Source organism: Cyprinus carpio, chromosome A8 (assembly GCF_018340385.1).
Source record: "Cyprinus carpio isolate SPL01 chromosome A8, ASM1834038v1, whole genome shotgun sequence".
In the NCBI taxonomy this organism is placed as follows: domain Eukaryota; kingdom Metazoa; phylum Chordata; class Actinopteri; order Cypriniformes; family Cyprinidae; genus Cyprinus; species Cyprinus carpio.
The window spans coordinates 7,687,541-7,707,392 of record NC_056579.1 but is presented as its reverse complement, the minus strand read 5'-3'; the positions used below and the strand labels follow the sequence as shown (position 1 = coordinate 7,707,392).

General features: G+C 37.2%; 1 protein-coding gene across 3 annotated transcripts in view; it reads left to right on the top strand.

The window, feature by feature from the left end:
• Positions 1 to 19,852, top strand: part of LOC109059083 (breast cancer anti-estrogen resistance protein 3 homolog) — a 60,779-nt gene that overhangs the window by 1,518 nt on the left and 39,409 nt on the right. For 2 of the 3 annotated variants that reach the window (XM_042761897.1, XM_042761899.1), the window contains exon 2: positions 10,681 to 10,795. In XM_042761897.1, coding sequence (XP_042617831.1) covers positions 10,768 to 10,795 — 28 coding nt within the window. In that variant the 5' untranslated portion in view covers positions 10,681 to 10,767. Of the gene's footprint in view, positions 1 to 10,680; positions 10,796 to 18,470; positions 18,723 to 19,852 lie in introns of those variants that run through there. The other variant, XM_042761898.1, reaches the window with a different exon arrangement.

Below are 19,852 nucleotides of genomic sequence, written 5' to 3'. Positions count from 1 at the left end.
ACAAGTATAGCTCAAATATATTAGACTTTATGTAAGTATAAGTCAAGTATACTTAAATGTCATATTAAGTATATTTCTGAGGAGTACATAAAGCCCATTTCTGAGAAGTACATAAAAAGTTAACTAAAAGCATACTTTCCTGATTTTAGTTTAAAATAAGTATAGTAATAGCACACTTGAATAAACGTCTTTTTCGTAAGGGTACACGCGACAAGCGATAAGCAATTAAAGGTATATTTTTTATTTTTTAATGTGTGCATCCATGGTTAACTACATTTAAGAGCACAATAAATAATTAGCTTTATAATTTACAATTAAACGAGCTGATTCATATTCGTATTCATTTTTCATGCTTTAAATTAAATTTAAGATATTGATAGATTTGTGCTGTGAGGAATCAAATCAATACCACAATGTTTTTAATGATCCCTGTGCACAACGTGCTGTTTTTATGAGTTTTCTACAGCTGTCCTTAGAAAGCCTGTTTGAGGAGACAGAACTCTGGAGTTAGAATGTTCCACTTGACCTCTGACCTTTCTGGTTTCTCAAGTAACAGTCTATATTTCTAATCTCTGCAATATATAATAAATATACATAAATCTACACAAACAAGTATCTTAAAGTAACTCACAGAAAAGTGGTGACTATAGCAGTGGCATATTTTGCATTTCAAAAAGTTGAACCGAGTTACTAAGGACAGTTTACACTACACCACAATTTTAAATGTTTAAAATCAAAGGCATTATGAAAAGAATTACCCTTATAGATTGCTATGAACAAGATTTCTCACAACACTTTGAAGAAGGAAGCTTCTAGTCACTGTTTACTCTATCTCAAACAGCTGTAATGGCAAAAGTATCTGGCAGATTACCTGTGAGGATGAGTCAAGCATTGCCAGGGAATGTTATTGGCCTAACTGTGGCGTGAGCTTAGGACTTCAGGCACGGCTGGTATGCCATGAATCAGGGAAGAGCATCCTCCTCACCAGGCAGAACTTTGAAACAGAGCATGTTGAGGAGCACATGGGCAGTACAGAGGAAAGAAACATTAGATCATCAAAACTAATCTCATAGAAGTGATAAGAGACTTTTCATGGATACATTGTAAATATTAGAGTAGCTGCTATCAATATTTGGAAGTTTTGTTGCTTGGTTTTCTTGATTTAAAACCCAGTCATAACATATTGACACAATATTAAGTTTTCATATTATTTGTTTATCTTAAAGCCTGTGTAGGTTCACTCAGCAGTAATTCAAGTGCAAGCATAATTTGATCATGACTGCCTGATGTTTAAAAGATGTGATTTGTATTGCATTAAAATTCTTTAAATGTATTTTAGGTGAGTTGTTTGTCCCATGGTAAAAACAGAGATTAGGAGGGGTGGATGGGGAGAAAGTGGTGCCTGCCTCCTCTATAACTCCCAACTATTAGTGACGTTAACACAAGATAGAGAGGACTAGCAGGACAGAAGCATTTTCTGCTCACACACTTCACTTGAACTGACAAATTAACTACCCTATCTTGACTGATGGCTTAAGTGTTGTAACATATCTCAACCCTGGGGAAAGGACCAGCATATGTAGTGTATTGGATTATGGTTTCCAACATGGGATGGCCCCATCAGGCTTTAGCCTAACCAGCAAGAGTTTCTTGGTCAGTGAGCTTCACACACACAATTTATCAGCCAGCTATGCTTGGTTGATTTAACGAGTCAAAATTTGGCAACACATTCACAAAATGCCTGCACCTTCATCTCAGAGGGTGTTCTGACACAGCATATATATCATCTCACATATACACAACCAGACTGAATATACTGTACACCAACCACATATTCAAGTCATGCAGGTCACATATGTAACAACTGCAACCCTGCTAATCACCACACGCACATGCATGCACATGTAACATCATCATAAATAAGTGCTGCGTGTGCTCTTGAATTGCAAGATTCCCCACATGTCGTTCTGGAATGTTTAACTCAGAACAATGTTGTCATTGAATCTAGGTTCACTCTTCTCGCTTATCTTGAAATCTGACAGGTCAATGGTGACCTCCAATCACATCATCTTGTCATCTCATAATGGACTGCCATTTTTAATCAGTGCTATCAAGATTAAAAATAGCTCAGTTCAGCTTTACTCAGCACTTTTTAGCTTTTTAGCAAGTGTAAGATTTAGATTTGGCAAATGTTGCAAATTCAAGAATTTATCTGTATTATACACTGAACCAAAAAAGCACTGCTAAAAATGTCTGAATGTCATTGCATTAGAGAAATATCTAACCATATGGCATTTATGTTCAAGAGTGATTTTTAAACAAAACATTTCACAAAGGCAAATGTGTTGTTTTATATGAGAAAAGCAATAAAATAAGATTTACTGTTCAGTATAGTCTACATTTGTACATTTTCTGGTTGTCAGATGTTAGTGGAACATATTCATAGTAATGGATATTCTGCTAAACAACAGATAAAAATCCTTTTGTTTCACCCAAACTTCTATTTTTCAAACTGAGACATTAAAAACAAAGTAATCAATATTAAAAAAAAGTTCAGTTTAAAAATAACAAACATAAAAGCAAATTAAATAATACAATTAAATTAAATTAATTTAATATAATATAAGAAATTAAAACTTAAAAGTCAAAGTCATTGGAGTGCAAAGGAGCCAGGCAGTCTCTTGTTTCTGCAACCACAACAGAAGAAACAGGAAGGGGGCTTCTGTTTCCCAAACAGGACGTTCAAAGCAGCACAGTGTGTGACTTCACGTGTCTCCAGCCCACAGAGTGCAGTAATTAGTTCCTGTTGCATGCTTTTCTAATCATCAGAGCTTTTTTGGACCCAGTATGTACAGTATATAGACACCACAGCAACTGTGAATGCCATAGCATATTGAACTGCAGTCAGAAGCGTTTAGTAAAAGAACATATTATATATTGAATCTTCTATCAATGGTAAAGCTTCACAAGCGTATGACATTGATATGTGGGTGCATGTGCATACTAAACCCTAAATGTGATTAAGCCATGTCAGAATATATCTACAACATGGCTTTTAAGGAGACTGGATCATAAGGATGCATGAGCCCGGATGAATATCAGCCAAATAACTGTGCTTCATCATCAGCATCATCATCATGGTTCAGAAAGGGCATCCACCTTCAACTTCATTACATGAGGCAATAATAATGGTAGTGTACATAAAAAAAAAAGTTATTTGTATGCTAATGTAAAAGAAATACTGAAAGATTGACATGCTTTACATGTTGTTTGTTTACTTGATTTCAGATACTTGTGTTACAATAATGAATTTTACTTATAATTCTTTATACTTAATTGTACAATTAATACATTCAGTAAAAAGTCTAAAAGCTATACTTTTAGTTTGTTTAATGAAGTTTTTAATTGTACAAATGGCAAGTGCATCGGACTTAATGGACTGAAACTAAACAGCAAGCTGTGTATTGGACCTAATGGCTTGAATAAAATTTACATTGTGAAGCTAATGGCTTGAATATCATTTAAACTGAATCAACTATCAGTCGATTAAAGAGAAAGGCATTTGTTTGCTTTAAGTAAACAAATAATGAGAAAGAACCAAATTGCCTATCACAGCTATGCTGATGATACCCAGATTTACCTAGCCTTATCGCCAAATGACTACAGCCCCATTGACTCCCTCTGCCAATGTATTGATGAAATTATTAGTTGGATGTGCCAGAACTTTCTTCAGTTAAACAAGGAAAAAAACTGAAGTTATTGCATTTGGAAACAAAGATGAAGTTTTCAAGGTGAATGCATACCTTGACTCAAGGGGACAAACAACTAAAAATCAAGTCAGGAATCTTGGTGTGATTCTGGAGACAGACCTTAGTTTCAGTAGTCATGTCAAAGCAGTAACTAAATCAGCATACTATCATCTAAAAAACATTGCAAGAATTAGATGTTTTGTTTCCAGTCAAGACTTAGAGAAACTTGTTCATGCCTTTATCACCAGCAGGGTGGACTATTGTAATGGTCTCCTCACCGGCCTTCCCAAAAAGACCATTAGACAGCTGCAGCTCATCCAGAACGCTGCTGCCAGGATTCTGACTAGAACCAGAAAATCTGAGCATATCACACCAGTCTTCAGGTCCTTACACTGGCTTACAGTTACATTTAGGATTGATTTTAAAGTACTTTTACTCGTTTATAAATCACTCAATGACCTAGCACCAAAATATATTGCAGATATGTTCACTGAATATAAACCTAACAGACCACTCAGATCATTAGGATCGAGTCAGTTAGAAATACCAAGGGTTCACACAAAACGAGGGGAGTCCGCCTTTAGTTACTATGCCGCCCGCAGCTGGAATCAGCTTCCAGAAGAGATCAGATGTGCTAAAACATTAGTCACATTTAAATCTAGACTCAAAACTCATCTGTTCAGCTGTGCATTTGTTGAATGAGCAATGTGCGATGTCCGAATTGATTGCACTGTATTTTACATATTCACTATATTCTATGTAAAATCATTTTCTATTTTTTAACTGTTTTAAATTCATTTTAAATACGTCAATTTTTAAATCATTTCCAATGTTTTAAAATTGCCTGTTTTATGTTTTAAAATTGCTTGTTTTATTTTTGTTATTATTTTTCTTCATGATTATTTTACCTTCTTTTATGTAAACCACTTTCCTCCAAACAACCAATCACATATAGTCTTATACCCACCACAAAACAACCCTTAAGTGCTGCAAGGACAGTTAGTCTTCTCCTGTCCTCCAAACAACCTGTCCTTTAGGGTGTGAGACCCACCATACATCTCTCCATGTGGCCACAGGGGCATTGACATTCATGAGAGGAATAAACCTCCCCGCAATTGTACAAGCTACTCCTCTGATTGCTTTAATCCAGGGTTGGGCTACCAACTGCGAGCACAGCTGGGCCTGCAAGTTATATTGGATTAACTGCAACTTTTTTTTGCTTTATTGCCCCAGCAGTGCTTTATGATCCATGTTCCACCACTTGCTCAGCTACTTTTATTGCCCATTGTGTGAGAGTGGATGAGAGCTGATTGTTGGGAAAACAGGGATGTCAGGATCTTCCTAACTGGTGCATGTCTGCATTTGCAAAATGAAATACTGCAGGGTTCACAAACAATAGATAGTTGAAGCTGACTGATGACTTTTGAGTTTAGAAACTCAAAGGTAATTTAATGATCCAAATATCCTCCCCACTCCAAATCATATTTTAATTTGGTATCAAATTGCAGGCCTGATGTCTCATAAGTGCAGGGGAGAACAAATAGGAAATGTTTCACTATACATTTAATGCTGCTTACCAAAAAAAAATCATTGTTATTTTTATTGCTAATACTCAAGTATGAGCAATAATTAGGGGTGCTCCGATTTATCGGCTACTGATCGCTAACAGCTGATAATTGCTTAGTGATCTCATTAACCGATGTCAAACTGATGATGTGCCTGCTAAGAGAGGTTTGGCATGACTTGCAGCAGCACCATCTCAATTATAATGCTGAAGCGGATGAGGTACAATTCACATTGCTTTATTAAATAACTTATAAAGTAATTTCAGAACTTTCTGTGAGATGTAATTTCACATACAGCGTGAGTAAATAACTGCGCGCTCTCTCGCTTTACCTCTCAAAATGTGCAAATGGCTTCAAATCACCACATCGCCTCTGCACACTGCACAGTTGACAGGAATAGTCACTTGCACAATCGAGGCACTGTCGAATCATCACGAAAGTTTATTTATTTTAATTTCTTATTAAGTCTTGCCAGTAAGACGGTTCGCTCATGCACACTCAAAGCGCACACATAAGGCCACCACACATACAATTCACAAAGTTAAAGTGTGCTGTGTGTAAGCTATTGTGCAGCAATTGCCCCATTGTAAAAACAAAAATGCATCAGTGATTGGCTCCAAAAATCCTGATCGGGCACACTTAGCAATAATAATTACAACAGTGCATACAACAGGTGCAGGTACAACAGGGGAACTTGCTACAAGTTACATTGATATACTAGTTGGTGATGACAAGTGTTTTTATGAGTGAGTTTCTTCAACTTATTCACAGTCAATGAATCACTCACTCAAGTGATTCATTCAAACACTGGGTCATTCAGGAAAACAGTTGCTCATTATTTACTCTTTGTTTATTGAACTGTTGTATAGGAGGGATATCATACGCCATCACATTGCTAGTCTGAAACTGTGTCCCTGTCATGATGAGGCACTAAGTTTAGTTGGTATGATCTGTGAAGCAGATTCTTTTGTTGGCAGGAGTAACTCTTGACAAAGCACTTCTCTCAGGCAAGGTGACAGGGTCTTTGGGTATACTTGTAGCCCATACAGTCTATAAATACACACTCTTTCTATCTCTTTCTCTCTCCCTCTCTCTCTCTCTCTCTCACACACACACACACACACTAATAAATGTAATGGCCTCCACTCTGGGTGATCTTTTAAATGACTGGACATTTCTTGCCAAGATTTGAAAAATACTCTGCTGCCTCATTCAACTTATTTAATAATTCAATTCCTCTGCATCTTGGTGGTCATTTGTTTGTGTTAGTATTCATGCCTTTAAAAAGGAGATATACATCTTTCTGATCTGTGCATAACTGCCCACACATATTATGTCTTTTAGAAGAGAAACTTCTGGTGATGAGACCAATCATACTTTGAATTTTTGAAGGAGACAGGGAGTAGAAATGCTGCCTGTTTATAAATAAGCTGTTTAACTAGGGGAGCTGGATCATATAGTAATTAAAGCCTACACCAACACCATATATCCATAGTGCGGTTTCACAGTCAGTTAGAGGGAGGATATCCAGAGTCATGCATGCACAAATCCAAATTGCACATATGCACATGTGCTCCACCCATCACACATGCACACACTCGTGGACAAAAAGGTATTTTGAATCACTTCTTAATTATAATGCAACCGTTCAAACTGCTTATTAGAGTACTAAGGACTGCAATGTTCACCTTAAGTACAATTCACTTTCTTTTTGAGGACCCCCAGGGTTCACTGAGAAAGAATCATGTGCAGACAGACTGTTGCAACCCGTGTGATATTTTTGTAGCTTCCAGTATGAGCTGTCAAATCTGAGGGCAGATGATTCTGTACAGTTTGTTTTATTTGTGTCTGAAGGCAATGCTCATAAATGACTCAAATGTCATGTGTCAGATAACTCATCATGCTATGGAAGGAAAGAACCTAATGCGGTTTGGACCAGTGGGGCATGAGCCAAAATGTATCACCGGCCTATCTAAAAATGTTAGAGTGAGTTTAGACACACATGCATATACTTATACACACATGCACGCAGAGCTGCATACCGCACTACAGCATTTAAACTGTACCATGCAATTATTCAAACACAGTCATTTGAAATTTCAATGACTGCCTGTGAGCTTATCTTTATAGTCATAAACAACTGATGGAGCTGTCAGTCAAAGTGAGTTTTAAAAAACAGCAAAAATTACAGAAAAGTGAAAACTTAACTCTGTGGTCGAACTCGGGAAGGCACACTGAGATTCCATTCAAAGCATCTCACTGAATTTAGACCAGCTGATCTGTATTTTCAGCCATGCACTCTTGGCAGCACACTCCACCTGGAATGTAAGTGTGTCCAGGAACAGCAGTAAACTGGAGATTCTGAAAGTATTTCAGTGGCTTACAGATACCAGTATGCATGCTTGACTCTGACCATAGGGCTGAACTGCACTACTGAAACCACTGCCAACAAAATACTTTAATCACACAAATAATCCTAAACTTTAAACTTCACTCTACATTTACACAGAAATATGTGCCAGAACTGCTGTGATTGCATGGTTTTAAACAGTGGCAGGCCTTACACTTAAAGGCCATTGCACATATACTGCACTTTACTGTTAATCTTCAGTTCCTGATGTATTTCAATATTCAGAAGGAGAATGAAAGTTTATTTATTTTATGTTAAAGTCCAACAAAGTGTAATACACCTAATACTTCGTTTCAGATTACTTTTTTTTGTACATGAGTACAGGGCTGCCCAATGCATTTCCTTGAGAACCACCTTCTTACAGAGTTAAGCTCCATCCATAATTAAACACACCTGAACACGTTAATCAAGATCCTTGAGATTAGTATCCAGTCAGCTGTGTTGGAGCAGGTTGCACATTATCTCTGCAGGAAAGTGTCCCTTCAGGAGCGGGATCAAGCACCCCTACATTAATGCTTTTGCACATGAAAACATAAATTTCACTTCCATTCTAGTCAGAACCATGATAGTTGTATGTAATGGAAAAATGTCGATCAGCACATGTTTTGTCACACACAGTTTACAGTGCCCTATAAAGAAGTCCAGTTGCTCGGAAATAATTCATTCTATGCTCCACAAATAACATTTATAGGAGCTGTATAAGTCACTGTCCTCCACACAATTACCCACTTTAAAATTTTACCAGCTTCCCATCTTTTGTAAGGACAGAAATACCTGGAAAAAGACACTCAACTGCCAAGAAAGAAATGAACAGTGGGTCAGAAACAACAGCAGTGTTGACTCTGAGATGACTACATGACCATTATAGGCTCACTGATTACACTGTGTAATGCACATTAATGCTGAATCGTATTTCACTGATTCCACTAATGGAGTGCAGGGTAAAGAATGGATGAAGAACAGCACCAATAAAACAGCTCTTAAGTATCCATTAGCACTTAAACCAGTGATATATAACTGATATATATATCTGATAACTGATTTGAGTGACTAATACACACAAAAACACATCTAAATAGCATCCATAAATTCAGTTTTAAATTTCAATTGCATCCTGTTTATTAAAATTCAGGAATTTAAGTAGAATTTCAAAAGGATTGGCAGTTAAATTCTGAGTGCACAAACCTGAATTTAGAACCATTATCATCGTTATCATATCAAAGTACCATAGTTTTGTCATCTGATACCATCACTGTACCATGGAATTTTTTTTATAAGGGCAACTAGTAATGCTTAGATAAGTTTTTCATGAGTATCTGTGGGCACACACACATGCAAACACTCACCCACCTCCTAGGACACTGGCGTAAGATCAAAAAAACAAAGTAGCACATCTCTTATATCTACCTGCCCACTCAAGGTGAGGAGTCTGAATAGTTGCTTAGTGACATGTTTTTAACGTCTCAGCATGAGAGATTGATATGAGACCACACATGATAAATAAAGAGTTTGAAGGTGCAGAGACTTTGTCATGGCTTGTTGGATTCAGCTGTGGGTTGAAGGCGGATGAACAATGGGCCCTTACCAGCATATGTTATCCCCTCATTTTCCATCTCTTCACCCCTCTCTCTCCCACACTCTGGCTTTATGTCTTTCACTGACTTTCTTTGTGTCTGCCATTCTGTCCATCCCTGTCCACCACCCTCTCTCTCTTTCCCCAAACTAGCCTGTGAAAACAGAGACATGGCAGTGGGAAAGAGTGCTTGCTGCTGATGTTGGAGATTCTGTGTAGAATCCATTCAATGAGATCACTGGAGCAGATGAGATAAAACACACAAAATGAGCAATGCAGCACGCATCTGTTTCTCCAAAGTCTCCAAAGTCAACACTGCTTGCCTCGCTGCACCAATTCAGTACAACAGATTTCACACGGACCCTCATAGCTACTCTTAATGTATGACTGGTAAAGACTTTTGAATAATGAGAATGAACAGAACTAAGATTACCAGGACATGATTATAAAAAAATGTTTTTAGCCTCTAAAATGTATTTGCTCTTGATTAAAAATGAAATACTAAAACTTTTAATTGGTCATTTTAAATGCTATAAGTACATTCAGTCATCATAACATTAGGATTTGCAGCATGAAAGTGGATATTAATTTTGAGATCTTCAAAAAATAACATTTACCTATGTAAAAAAAAGAAAAGTTGTAAATAAAACATTATTTGAGAAAAAAAAACTTATTTTAAAAGATTCCAGTCTTTCTAATTCAAAATAACATGTTTCATAAAATGTTACATGCTTTCGCTTTGTAATAAATTGCGAAATTTACTAGCAATTTCTAAGTAAATTTTTTTTTTCTGTGTACCTATATATTTGCCATTTTCATGAAAGGATACATTCTAATGTATGCAATCCACAGAAACATCTAGACACAAACTAATTCAAATCTTGCATATTTAGGATGGATAGTATGCTAACTGGAATGCAGCCACAAAAATTTAAGCAGACCAATTTTATTTGCATTGACAAAATATGGGCAGTCCCAAATAACCCAATGTGCTGTGATAGTGTATGCTTGTTACTCTTTATTTAGGATGGAATGCTTTGGCATGTGCACTGTAAATACTAAATAGCAGAAAATAGCACACAGCCTTCAATTAAACGGCTCTTGTTTTGTCATGCCGGGAACAATGAAAGCAGAGCTGCCATCTAAAACATAGCCTTGCGTTTTTGTTGTGTCAGAAGCAGAAGAAATGTATTGTTTTGAAAGCCACACAAGGCTGGACTTTGAGGAGGGGCGAGGCACAGGCCGTAATGACACACTGCTAACTTCAACTGTGTTCTGATGTTTGTTTTTGTGTGTAAATGATAGATGGCTATTAGCTGTAGCCCTTGTCATTCTCACCACAGGTTTAAACCACTTCATCTCTGTGTTTTTGTCTCTCTTTAGGACTTGTTACACCTTACAGAGAGGGATCTGTTGGGTTTGGGGGTCCAAAGTCGTCTCCATCGCATCCATATTCTCTCCAGTATCCAAATGCTGCGGGAGTGTGAAACAAAAAGAGGTTAGTCCCGGTCTTTTCCCACTGAGGTACACTACTAAAAAAATTTACTTTATTCCTGTGATGGCAAAGCTGAATTTTCAGAAGCCATTACTCCAGTCTTAGGTGTCACATAATCTGTCAGAAATCTAAACTAATATAATAAATAAATAAATAAAGTCTTATTAATTCTAAAAAAACAAGCAAAACAAGCTGTACTTGTGCCTGTTGCCTACATAGACAATAGCTCCCTTGGGTGACAACGGACTTGCCTTCTGCTACTTTTATGGGCTTTTTAAAATACAAAAGGTGTAACAGAATCTTTGAACCCAAGGATTAAACCAGCAATTAAAGTATCTCTCTCCATGCACACACCACCTCATAAACCACAGTGGTGAAAACAGAAGCAGGAGCTTATCTCTTTGTGGATGTTTTCTCTAGCTGGGCTGAGTATGCTGTTTCGTAGCCCTGCTTGTACTCGACAGCCTGTGACTGTCCAATGCGTAGAGCCTGACACTGAAGTGCTTCATTAATCACAGCAAGGCTATACGTAGGGTGGGAGAGTGGTTCAGCACAAGGCTGCAGTCACAATACGCTCAGGGACACATGCATATGGGGTCAAATCAACAGGGAGTATTTCACAAATCTAAGCATTGGGGTGTGGGACGGATCTCCCTGTGGAGTATTGTGTGTGTGTGTGTAATGGTAGTGTCTATATATAAGCGATGCCAGCTCAGCTTGGTGAAGTTTTAAACTGAGACAAACATAATTATGCTATCCTCAGGATCTTCAAGGAGTCATCTCAAAGCCTTGAAATTGATACACATCTAATCAGGGTGCCGAAATTATGGAGATAATAGCTCACCCTACAACACTCAGAAACATAAAAAGCATTTACTGTCAGTACTGACAGGGAGTCATGAATGGACTTGCTTTCGTACACTCATACACGGACAGCTTTGCCAAGGAAGTTGTCATGTCTGCTTATTTTAGCATGGACTTGAAAACCTAAGCTAATCATTATCCTTACCGATTAAACATTGCTTTACTAACATTAATTGTATCATTTAATTTATTCAGTGAACATGAGCTGGATTACATAGTATATACAACTAAACAACAATTAGCACAAGTACATTCATTGCAAAAATCTTTTTCGACTTTAGTTATTAAGTCACAATTTTTGTAAAGATACTTTGAAACAACATACTACTTTGGCCTTGTCATAGTTTTAATCTATTAACTGAGCCAATCTAAACAATCTATTAACTTAACAAAAACAGTGTATTAACTTAATCTATTACCACCAGCCACCCACCACCAAGAGCACAAAAAACTGACTTCTTGTTTATTTTAGTGAGGCAGGTCCCTTTTTCTAGACTTTTTTTTTTTTGCAAAATCTGGCAACACTGCCACCCCTACCCTTTAGTCAAACAGACACACAGATGCGCGTCTATGTAGAGGAGGAACAGACACTCGCTGCTGTGTGCAGGAGCTGCCAGGTGATTATAAACTTGTTTGCCCATCCCACAATCCCAGCAGCCAGCATTGTGTGGGGGCACCCCTCCACTGTGTGTAATTAAGTCCTTAAAAAGCAAGTCAAGACACACACACATACAAACAGTGGGATGACAGGCCAAGGCTCGTTTCCTAGGCATAACATACTGCCTCAACTCCATTGCTATAGAGACTCTTACGCTTTAGAAAATGGGCTGTTGAATTGGATGTCTTGGATCAGCCTTTATGTTTTGTAACCAATAGGAATAGTCCTGACCACTTTTTTGAACAAAAGCAAGGGTTATTTAATATTACAAAACAAGGAGTCTGTAACACAAACTAACAAAGGGTTACAGCATAAGCAAAAGCTTTAAGTAGTCTGAAAACTTAGTATCCTGTCAGTGGATAAAAGACGTCTGGTCTTTACTGACATGGTCCCGTACTTGAGGGCAATAACTATTGTTTTTCTGAAATGGTTTGGCTGTTTGAGGACTCAGTAGGTGGTCTGATTAAACCGGGTTCGACACCTTTAACAGCCCATTCTAAAACCTCTCCATTCAATTCCTGTAGTCCTCACATCCTGTGAGAAATGCAAATGTTAAACTTTCAATTTCAAAAAAGACCACCTTCCTCAGAGCAAAGAAGGTTAAATCTCCACTTCTGCAGCCCTGTGAAAAAGATCTTGTTGATCTCATGAGAAAAGACAGCGAGCAATATTATTGTAACAGCTGTGTTTTCAAAACTTATACTACATACAAATATGTGTGTGTGTGTGTGTATATATAGAGAGAGAGAGCGAGAGAGAGAAAGAGAGAGAGAGAGAAAGAGATTTAATATAAGCTTTATTTATTTATTAAAACACTACTATTTCCCATAAAAACCAATTCAATATTTTTTCTTACTCTTTTACTAGTATAGTTGTTTCAAATCAATCTCCCAAAAAGTTTTTACTTATCCTAATGTTGTTCCAAATCTGTATCATGTTGAACACAAAAAGATGTGTAGCAGAAAAGACAAACAAGACAAAACAACAACACATAAGTGTTGAATTATACTTTTTTGAAGCTTGACAATCACTGCTTCTGTTGTATGAGAAAGAATGACTGTATATTCTGCGAAACATCTCTTTTGTGTTTCCTAGAAGAAAGAGAAACATACAGGTTTGACATGACTTGAGAGTCAGTAAATTATGATTTTGTTTTTCTTTTTCTGTAGTCATTTGGCTTCAAGCACTATTTATTTTATTCTGTGCCTTTTGGGTAGTTGAAAAGTGTGTGTCAATGTATAAACACAGTACTCACGTGTATTTGCAGCACAGCATTGCAGTGATGTTCAATGATGACAGGCTGCTCTAGTTTAGAAGGGCTGGAGTATGCTATTAAATGAAGCATGCTATTAAATGGGTGGTTGGCTCACTGCCTTCCCTGCTCTCAGTGCAGATTGCAGATTTGTTCAAAGGGATGCCACCATACAGTATATAAAATTCCATACATAAGCAGTAACCATACCATACATAAGTCTGAGCTTAATAAACTCCATGGTTAGCAATACATCCTTCTGGGTGGGTTTCATAATTTTGTTTATTATAATTTTATTTCTTATCTTTTTTTTATTGTTGCAGAAACTATGATTAAGACTAAGCATGAAAATTGTTGAATTACAGAGTGGATATACACTCAAATTAAATCCCAATTATGCAGTTCTTTCATTAAGCTTTTTTGGGTGCTTTGTAAAACCTAATCCAGCATAAGCATTAGAAAAAGAGGCATAATTTTAAGAGGAAAATGTGAGAAAAACCCATCACAGTCATATGAAAGCCCAGGGTGTCTCTTGGCTATATTCTGGGGGTTTTGTGGGAAAACTCTTCCCTGTCCTTGTGCTCACACTGGGTGTGAGAGTAGTGCTGGCATCAGCTCCCTCACCCCTCAGTCACATCCAGCTCTGTGCCAGCATTTCAGAAATGTAAACACATTTCCCAGCCAGAATGAACAGCTGGGCTGTTTTGAAATTTAATACATATTCAAATTATATCCATCATGATGGATGATACATAAAGTAGCCATTGCTGCTTCTCTGTGAAATGTTTTTCAGATACCTGCATTAAGCTCTTGTCTGCTAGACAAATGTCACCTGTAGAAAGTGTCCATTACTCTCCTGAACAATGTTTAAATGTCTAGGAGGAGGGATGTGTTGGCATTCTGCCAACTTGCCCAAAAGACTCTACTCAGAACAGATGCCACATTTGATTTTTTGAAAAAACGCAAAATGCATTAATGGAAAAAAGTACATCTGAGGACATCAAGAACTCATAAAATTACTTTTTTTCCCCCTTTACTTTATTAATGCATGTTCCTGGTCATACTGCAAATAATTCATCAATGCACATTAGTCAAAAAAAAAAGGTTGTTAAAAAATGTCTTTGGATTATGTATAATCAAAACTTGCTCTACCTCCGACAAACTTTCCTTGTTTGGCTGAAATCATCAAGCCATCTTATTTTTTTTTAGTTTTTCTGTTTCAACCACCTGTCATTTAGAAATCACTTTTTACAATCCTGATCTATAAAATCAAGTCTTTCCTTACTATTTATTAAATATCCTGTTTAACTCTGAAATCCATCACATGGAAGTAAAATGGGTTTTGTATATGTTTTTAAATATGGGATTTCAACCGTTCTGCTAATAAAATATCGAATAATGCATCTTAATTAATTTCCTGTTGACAAAATCTCCAGAAAGTTGTGAAAATTAGAGCTTAACATATAAATCTGAATATGAAATATCTAGTCTACTCTGAATACAGTCTGTAAGAAGTCTTCTTCCTAGTAAAGATCATTTTACTTTCACTAGCCATATTTATCCAGTGACCTAGAATAGAGTTACACTTATATAAGAAAGAATGCGTGGCTGGAACCAGATAACCAGCCACCAGTGGCCTTTTAGTCTATCAATATGACTGTGGTTGACTGTGGTTGACTGTGGTTGTGTAAGAGATAGCTAAACTCCACTGATGACAGCTAGACTGTAAACTGAGAAGTCATATGTTGTGATGCTCACTGCTGAGCAGCTATTTGCCTGTGTTGGAAAATACCAGCCATGACAAGCAGATTCCACATCATGTTTATCTGAGGCACAGACTATAAGATAAAGCTGACAAGGCTGAGGCACTTCATTGGTCACATTTTTACATGGGTTTTATCCAGTAACACAGTTTAATAAGGCATTTGAATTATTCTTTCAAGATACGCAAAGGAATTATGTATAAACAAATACCCTCTTAATTGTTTTGTAAAGACTCTTAAAATCTGATTTCAGGTGGTAAAGTTTGTAAAAGTCAGTGAAAAAATTATGATCATCACATTATTTACAGTCCATGATTTTATTATTCAGAAAACACTCATGAGAGTTATATGGCCAAGATTACATTTCATATTTTGATAATTCAATTCAATTCAAGTTTATTTGTATAGCGCTTTTTACGATACAGATCATTGCAAAGCAACTTTACAGAAAATTAAGTTTCTACAATATTTAACTGTTCTTACACTCAGCCTTGAGCTGGTTGGGGCTCTATATTCCTTCTGAGGGACACTTCCTGTGACTGTTTGAGAGACACAAACTTTGTCTTGTATTCATCTTGATGCATTCCGTTCCAAGATGTGTTTCTGTACCTGTATGGACACACACAAATACATAAAAATAGCTCAATACATGATTTAAAATTGCTCACCAAGCTCCAAATTGAGGTAAAAAAAATTGGTAAGAAAATAAAACAGTTATTTGTCAGTTTGTTGGTAACTTTTTTAGCTACTGCAACTTAATACTTATAATCACAAATGATGCTGTGAGTGACTCAATGATCTGTGCTGTTTGTAACAAATATATAAGGACGACAACTGCAAAAATTAAATTGCAGTAAGGACACTATTTTAAATATTTAATAATTCAAGAAGTAATTTATTTGAATTTTTATAATATTTTTTTTTATTTGTCACCTGAATAGTTTCAGAGAAAGTCATGAAATTCTGACCATTATGAAGGCAAATATTGTTTACCTTTAGTATAATAGAAAAGTGTATTGAAAAATATATATATAGCAAAAAAGTTGATTACATGTCAGCTTCATCATTGTTTTAAAAAAAGCTAGAATTGTAATCACTGAGGTCAGAATAGATCATGGTTACAAACAAACCATTATGTTTGAGGTGTTCTCATTTGTCTGTACTTATGTCTTCCGTGACCAGTTCGAATTATGAGCTACTAGTCAAATTAATGAATCCATTCAAAGCTGCTCTGCTGGGGGCTGTAAGTCCAGTCAGGCGTTCTGACTCCACGTTAAGGTGCCTAAGGAGATGAGACCACCAGATTAGATCAAAGAATGTCTGCTATCAGTCACTAGCATTAGTGCTGGGCATTATGACGTTAAATGCTGTAAAACGGTAGAAATGTGTCAAGCACTAGAGATACAATACAGTTTATATTACAGTACAGATATTGACATCACAATCAGCAGGCAGGACTGCTTTATGTTATTTATAGTATATGCATAAATGACAGAAACATGGAGTAATGAGAAAATACAAGTCAAGGGCATAGAAGACCTTGTTATTAAAGCGAGTCAAATGTTGAAACTGTTGTTAAGCAACATCGCAGCTGCATTAATATAGAATTCAACTGATGTGGCTCATCCAATTAGAATTTAGAGTGTACTGAAGCTGTTTTGCTTGACTTATCATTCGTTATGGATATTGTTATCTTTGGTTGTGTCTATACTAAATTACTTGAGAAGTTCAAGGCTGAACAAACCAGACATGTTGACAGATTCAGCATAACTCTTCCTTTTTCGTGATCTATTGCCCATGTCACATAATAAATGCTCAATTTCAAAGGGTGCACGTTTAGTTGCACGAAGCCAGTGATGACTTTAACAAATATATATCTCTATTTTCATGACAATGTTTTGACACTTTGACAAATGGTACTGTATGCAGGTGTGCTGTAACTTAAAGTGCCCCATTACGCCATTTTTAAGATTTCTAATATTGTTTTGTGCATCTCCTACAATAGGTTTACATGCACGCCAGGTCAAAATACACTTCTTTTTTCTCAAAATGTACATTTAATATCACCTCATTTTCCAATGATTTCTTTGCAGCCTCATCTTTTGGAAGTGAAAATTTCACACAAACAAGCTACGGTGTTTGAGGGTGGGGTCAAGTTGTTCGTGGCCGACCAACAGAACATAGGTGGGCATTATGAAAATGTGTTACCCAGTGACGTCTAGCCGTCAAGGACGTTGGAATCGAATTACTAACGACTCGTTTAGGCTGTTCTGAGTCGATTCTTTCTTTTGGGAGACAATTCACAAACCGCTACATTACACACTGCACGAAAGGCAATATTCAAAATGTCATAATGGGGCACTTCAAGGAAGACTGTTTCAATCCCGATATATCCTTTTCACTGTTTCTAGTGCACACACTTTGTTAGTAGTGAATTCATTGTTGTGGCACTGGTGCATAGGCACTTTTGGTATCTATATGCAACCCTGCATTACTAGAAATGTATTACAAAATGGATAGCTTTGGTTCTGGATGTTTGCACAATGTTTTACACAGCATTCAGATAGTAACTGAGTGACAAACAAACATTTGAATCACCTGCATGATCACCGCACTCTCATCAGCCTTTAGTCAGATCACACCGCGCCTCATCTCTCTGCATGAATCATTCGGGAAGGAACTCTGCCTCTGTTGTTTGTTATCGTACCACTGACAATGTAGAGGAATCCGAGGACAAAGAGACAGGAAATTCTGTTCCTCACAGACAACTGGGGAAAAAATCTTTAGCCATTTTGATTAGCCATTTACGAAAAAGCATTTTAATGGTTGACAGTTAAAGTAAATCATTGTTGACCATATAAGCTGTGAAGAATGAGTCTATTTTTAGATTATTTTAAGTTTTATCATTGAGATTTTCAGTATTCATTTGACACATAACAGAAACTTGTGATACTTGTCCAAAAGTTAACTTGAACAAAGAGGGGACAGTAATGTGCGGACTGGACACATGACAGAGGAGAGAGCTGCTGGGGGCAGGGGCCAGCTAGTCTGTTGTGAGATGACTCCTTAAGTTCCGCCCATTGGAGAGGGTGTGTCTGGGAAATCCTAAATCACTCCCTTGGGGGCTGAACTAAGGAGAGAGAGAGTGAGCAGGAGAGAGAGGGACTTGGAGGAGATTGTAAGACTGCTTGGGGAACACTGACACAGTTCATAGTGGAAGGTCAGTGGCAACATAACAGGATTGTCGTTCACTCTCAACTTGCTGTCCGTCAGTGTGAATCTGTGCACTAGGTCGCCATGCTTGCTGTGGAACTGAGAAACTCTTACTAACAGACTGCAGGAGGAGGATATTTCAGGTTTTGCATACTTGGAGAACCTACAACCTTTAGCAAGGTAGGAAACTTTCATCTTTTTTTTTTTTTAGTTTTTAAGTATAATTTTGGCTCTTTGAACAAATAATGCTAAATTTGATTGTCGAAGCTTGCAAACTGTGACACTTTGACAGTAGATGTTGTGAAGAGTGTGTGTGTGAGTGTGTGTGTGTTATAAAGTCTCACAGCAGCAGCAGTATCTGTTGCATTTTGAGTTGCTCATGAGGAAAAAATCTTTACAGGACTTTAATAAGTTTGTGATCATTATGTCACAAATCTCAATAGTCGACTCACAGGCTGAATGTAGCACTGCAGGTTACATCGTAGATGGGTGGGGGTGGGGGGTTGGGGCTATAGAAGTCTGTACAAGTGAAAGCTATGAATATTAATGTATAACAAGAACAACTTTTAACGAGTGTGTTTACCTCTACAACAAAGCACTATTATATCAAGAACAGCCCATTATTTAAGAACAAAATCATGTTTACATTAAAAAAAAGTTTGGTTTCTTTCTCGTCACAAATATACACAAATTGAATAAGTACATAAAAATGCTGATAATCTAGTTTTCATGACCTTAAAAACTTCTTAAAAAAATCTTATTAAGCATAATCAATGTAGACTGTCCATGTAAACATGCTTAACAACTTCTAAAATCATGCATTTAGAAAATAAAATATCCAACAGAGGAAGCGGGACCCTTTTTGTTTTGGCCTCATTCGGTCCTCCCTTCATTGCTCTTGATGTTTGTTTGTTTGTGGTGTTTTCCTCTCAACATGTTCATTACAGTAATTAGGGAGCATCGGTGTTGCATGTGATTGGACTGGAAGATCTTAAAGGATCTACTTTTAGCACGTAGAGCTGAGAGAGACGGATGTGACCGCTGGCTCCATGCCTTCAGTGAATGGGCGTGTGGTGTGTTCACAAGTCTGCATGTATTTCCACACTTCCTATTCTGATAAGCCTTAGCGCTGGGACTGTGTGATGAACCACTCAGGCCCGATTTGTGGCTGTTGACTACTGGTACGGGAAAGTGTTGTGTCTGTCATGGGGGGGGAGATGTTGATGTATTGTTGCCCATATGTTCCTCAGTCTGTGTGCAGCTGAGTGGTCCACAGTGGGAGAACTATGGTGCATTCTTGGTTGTTTTGT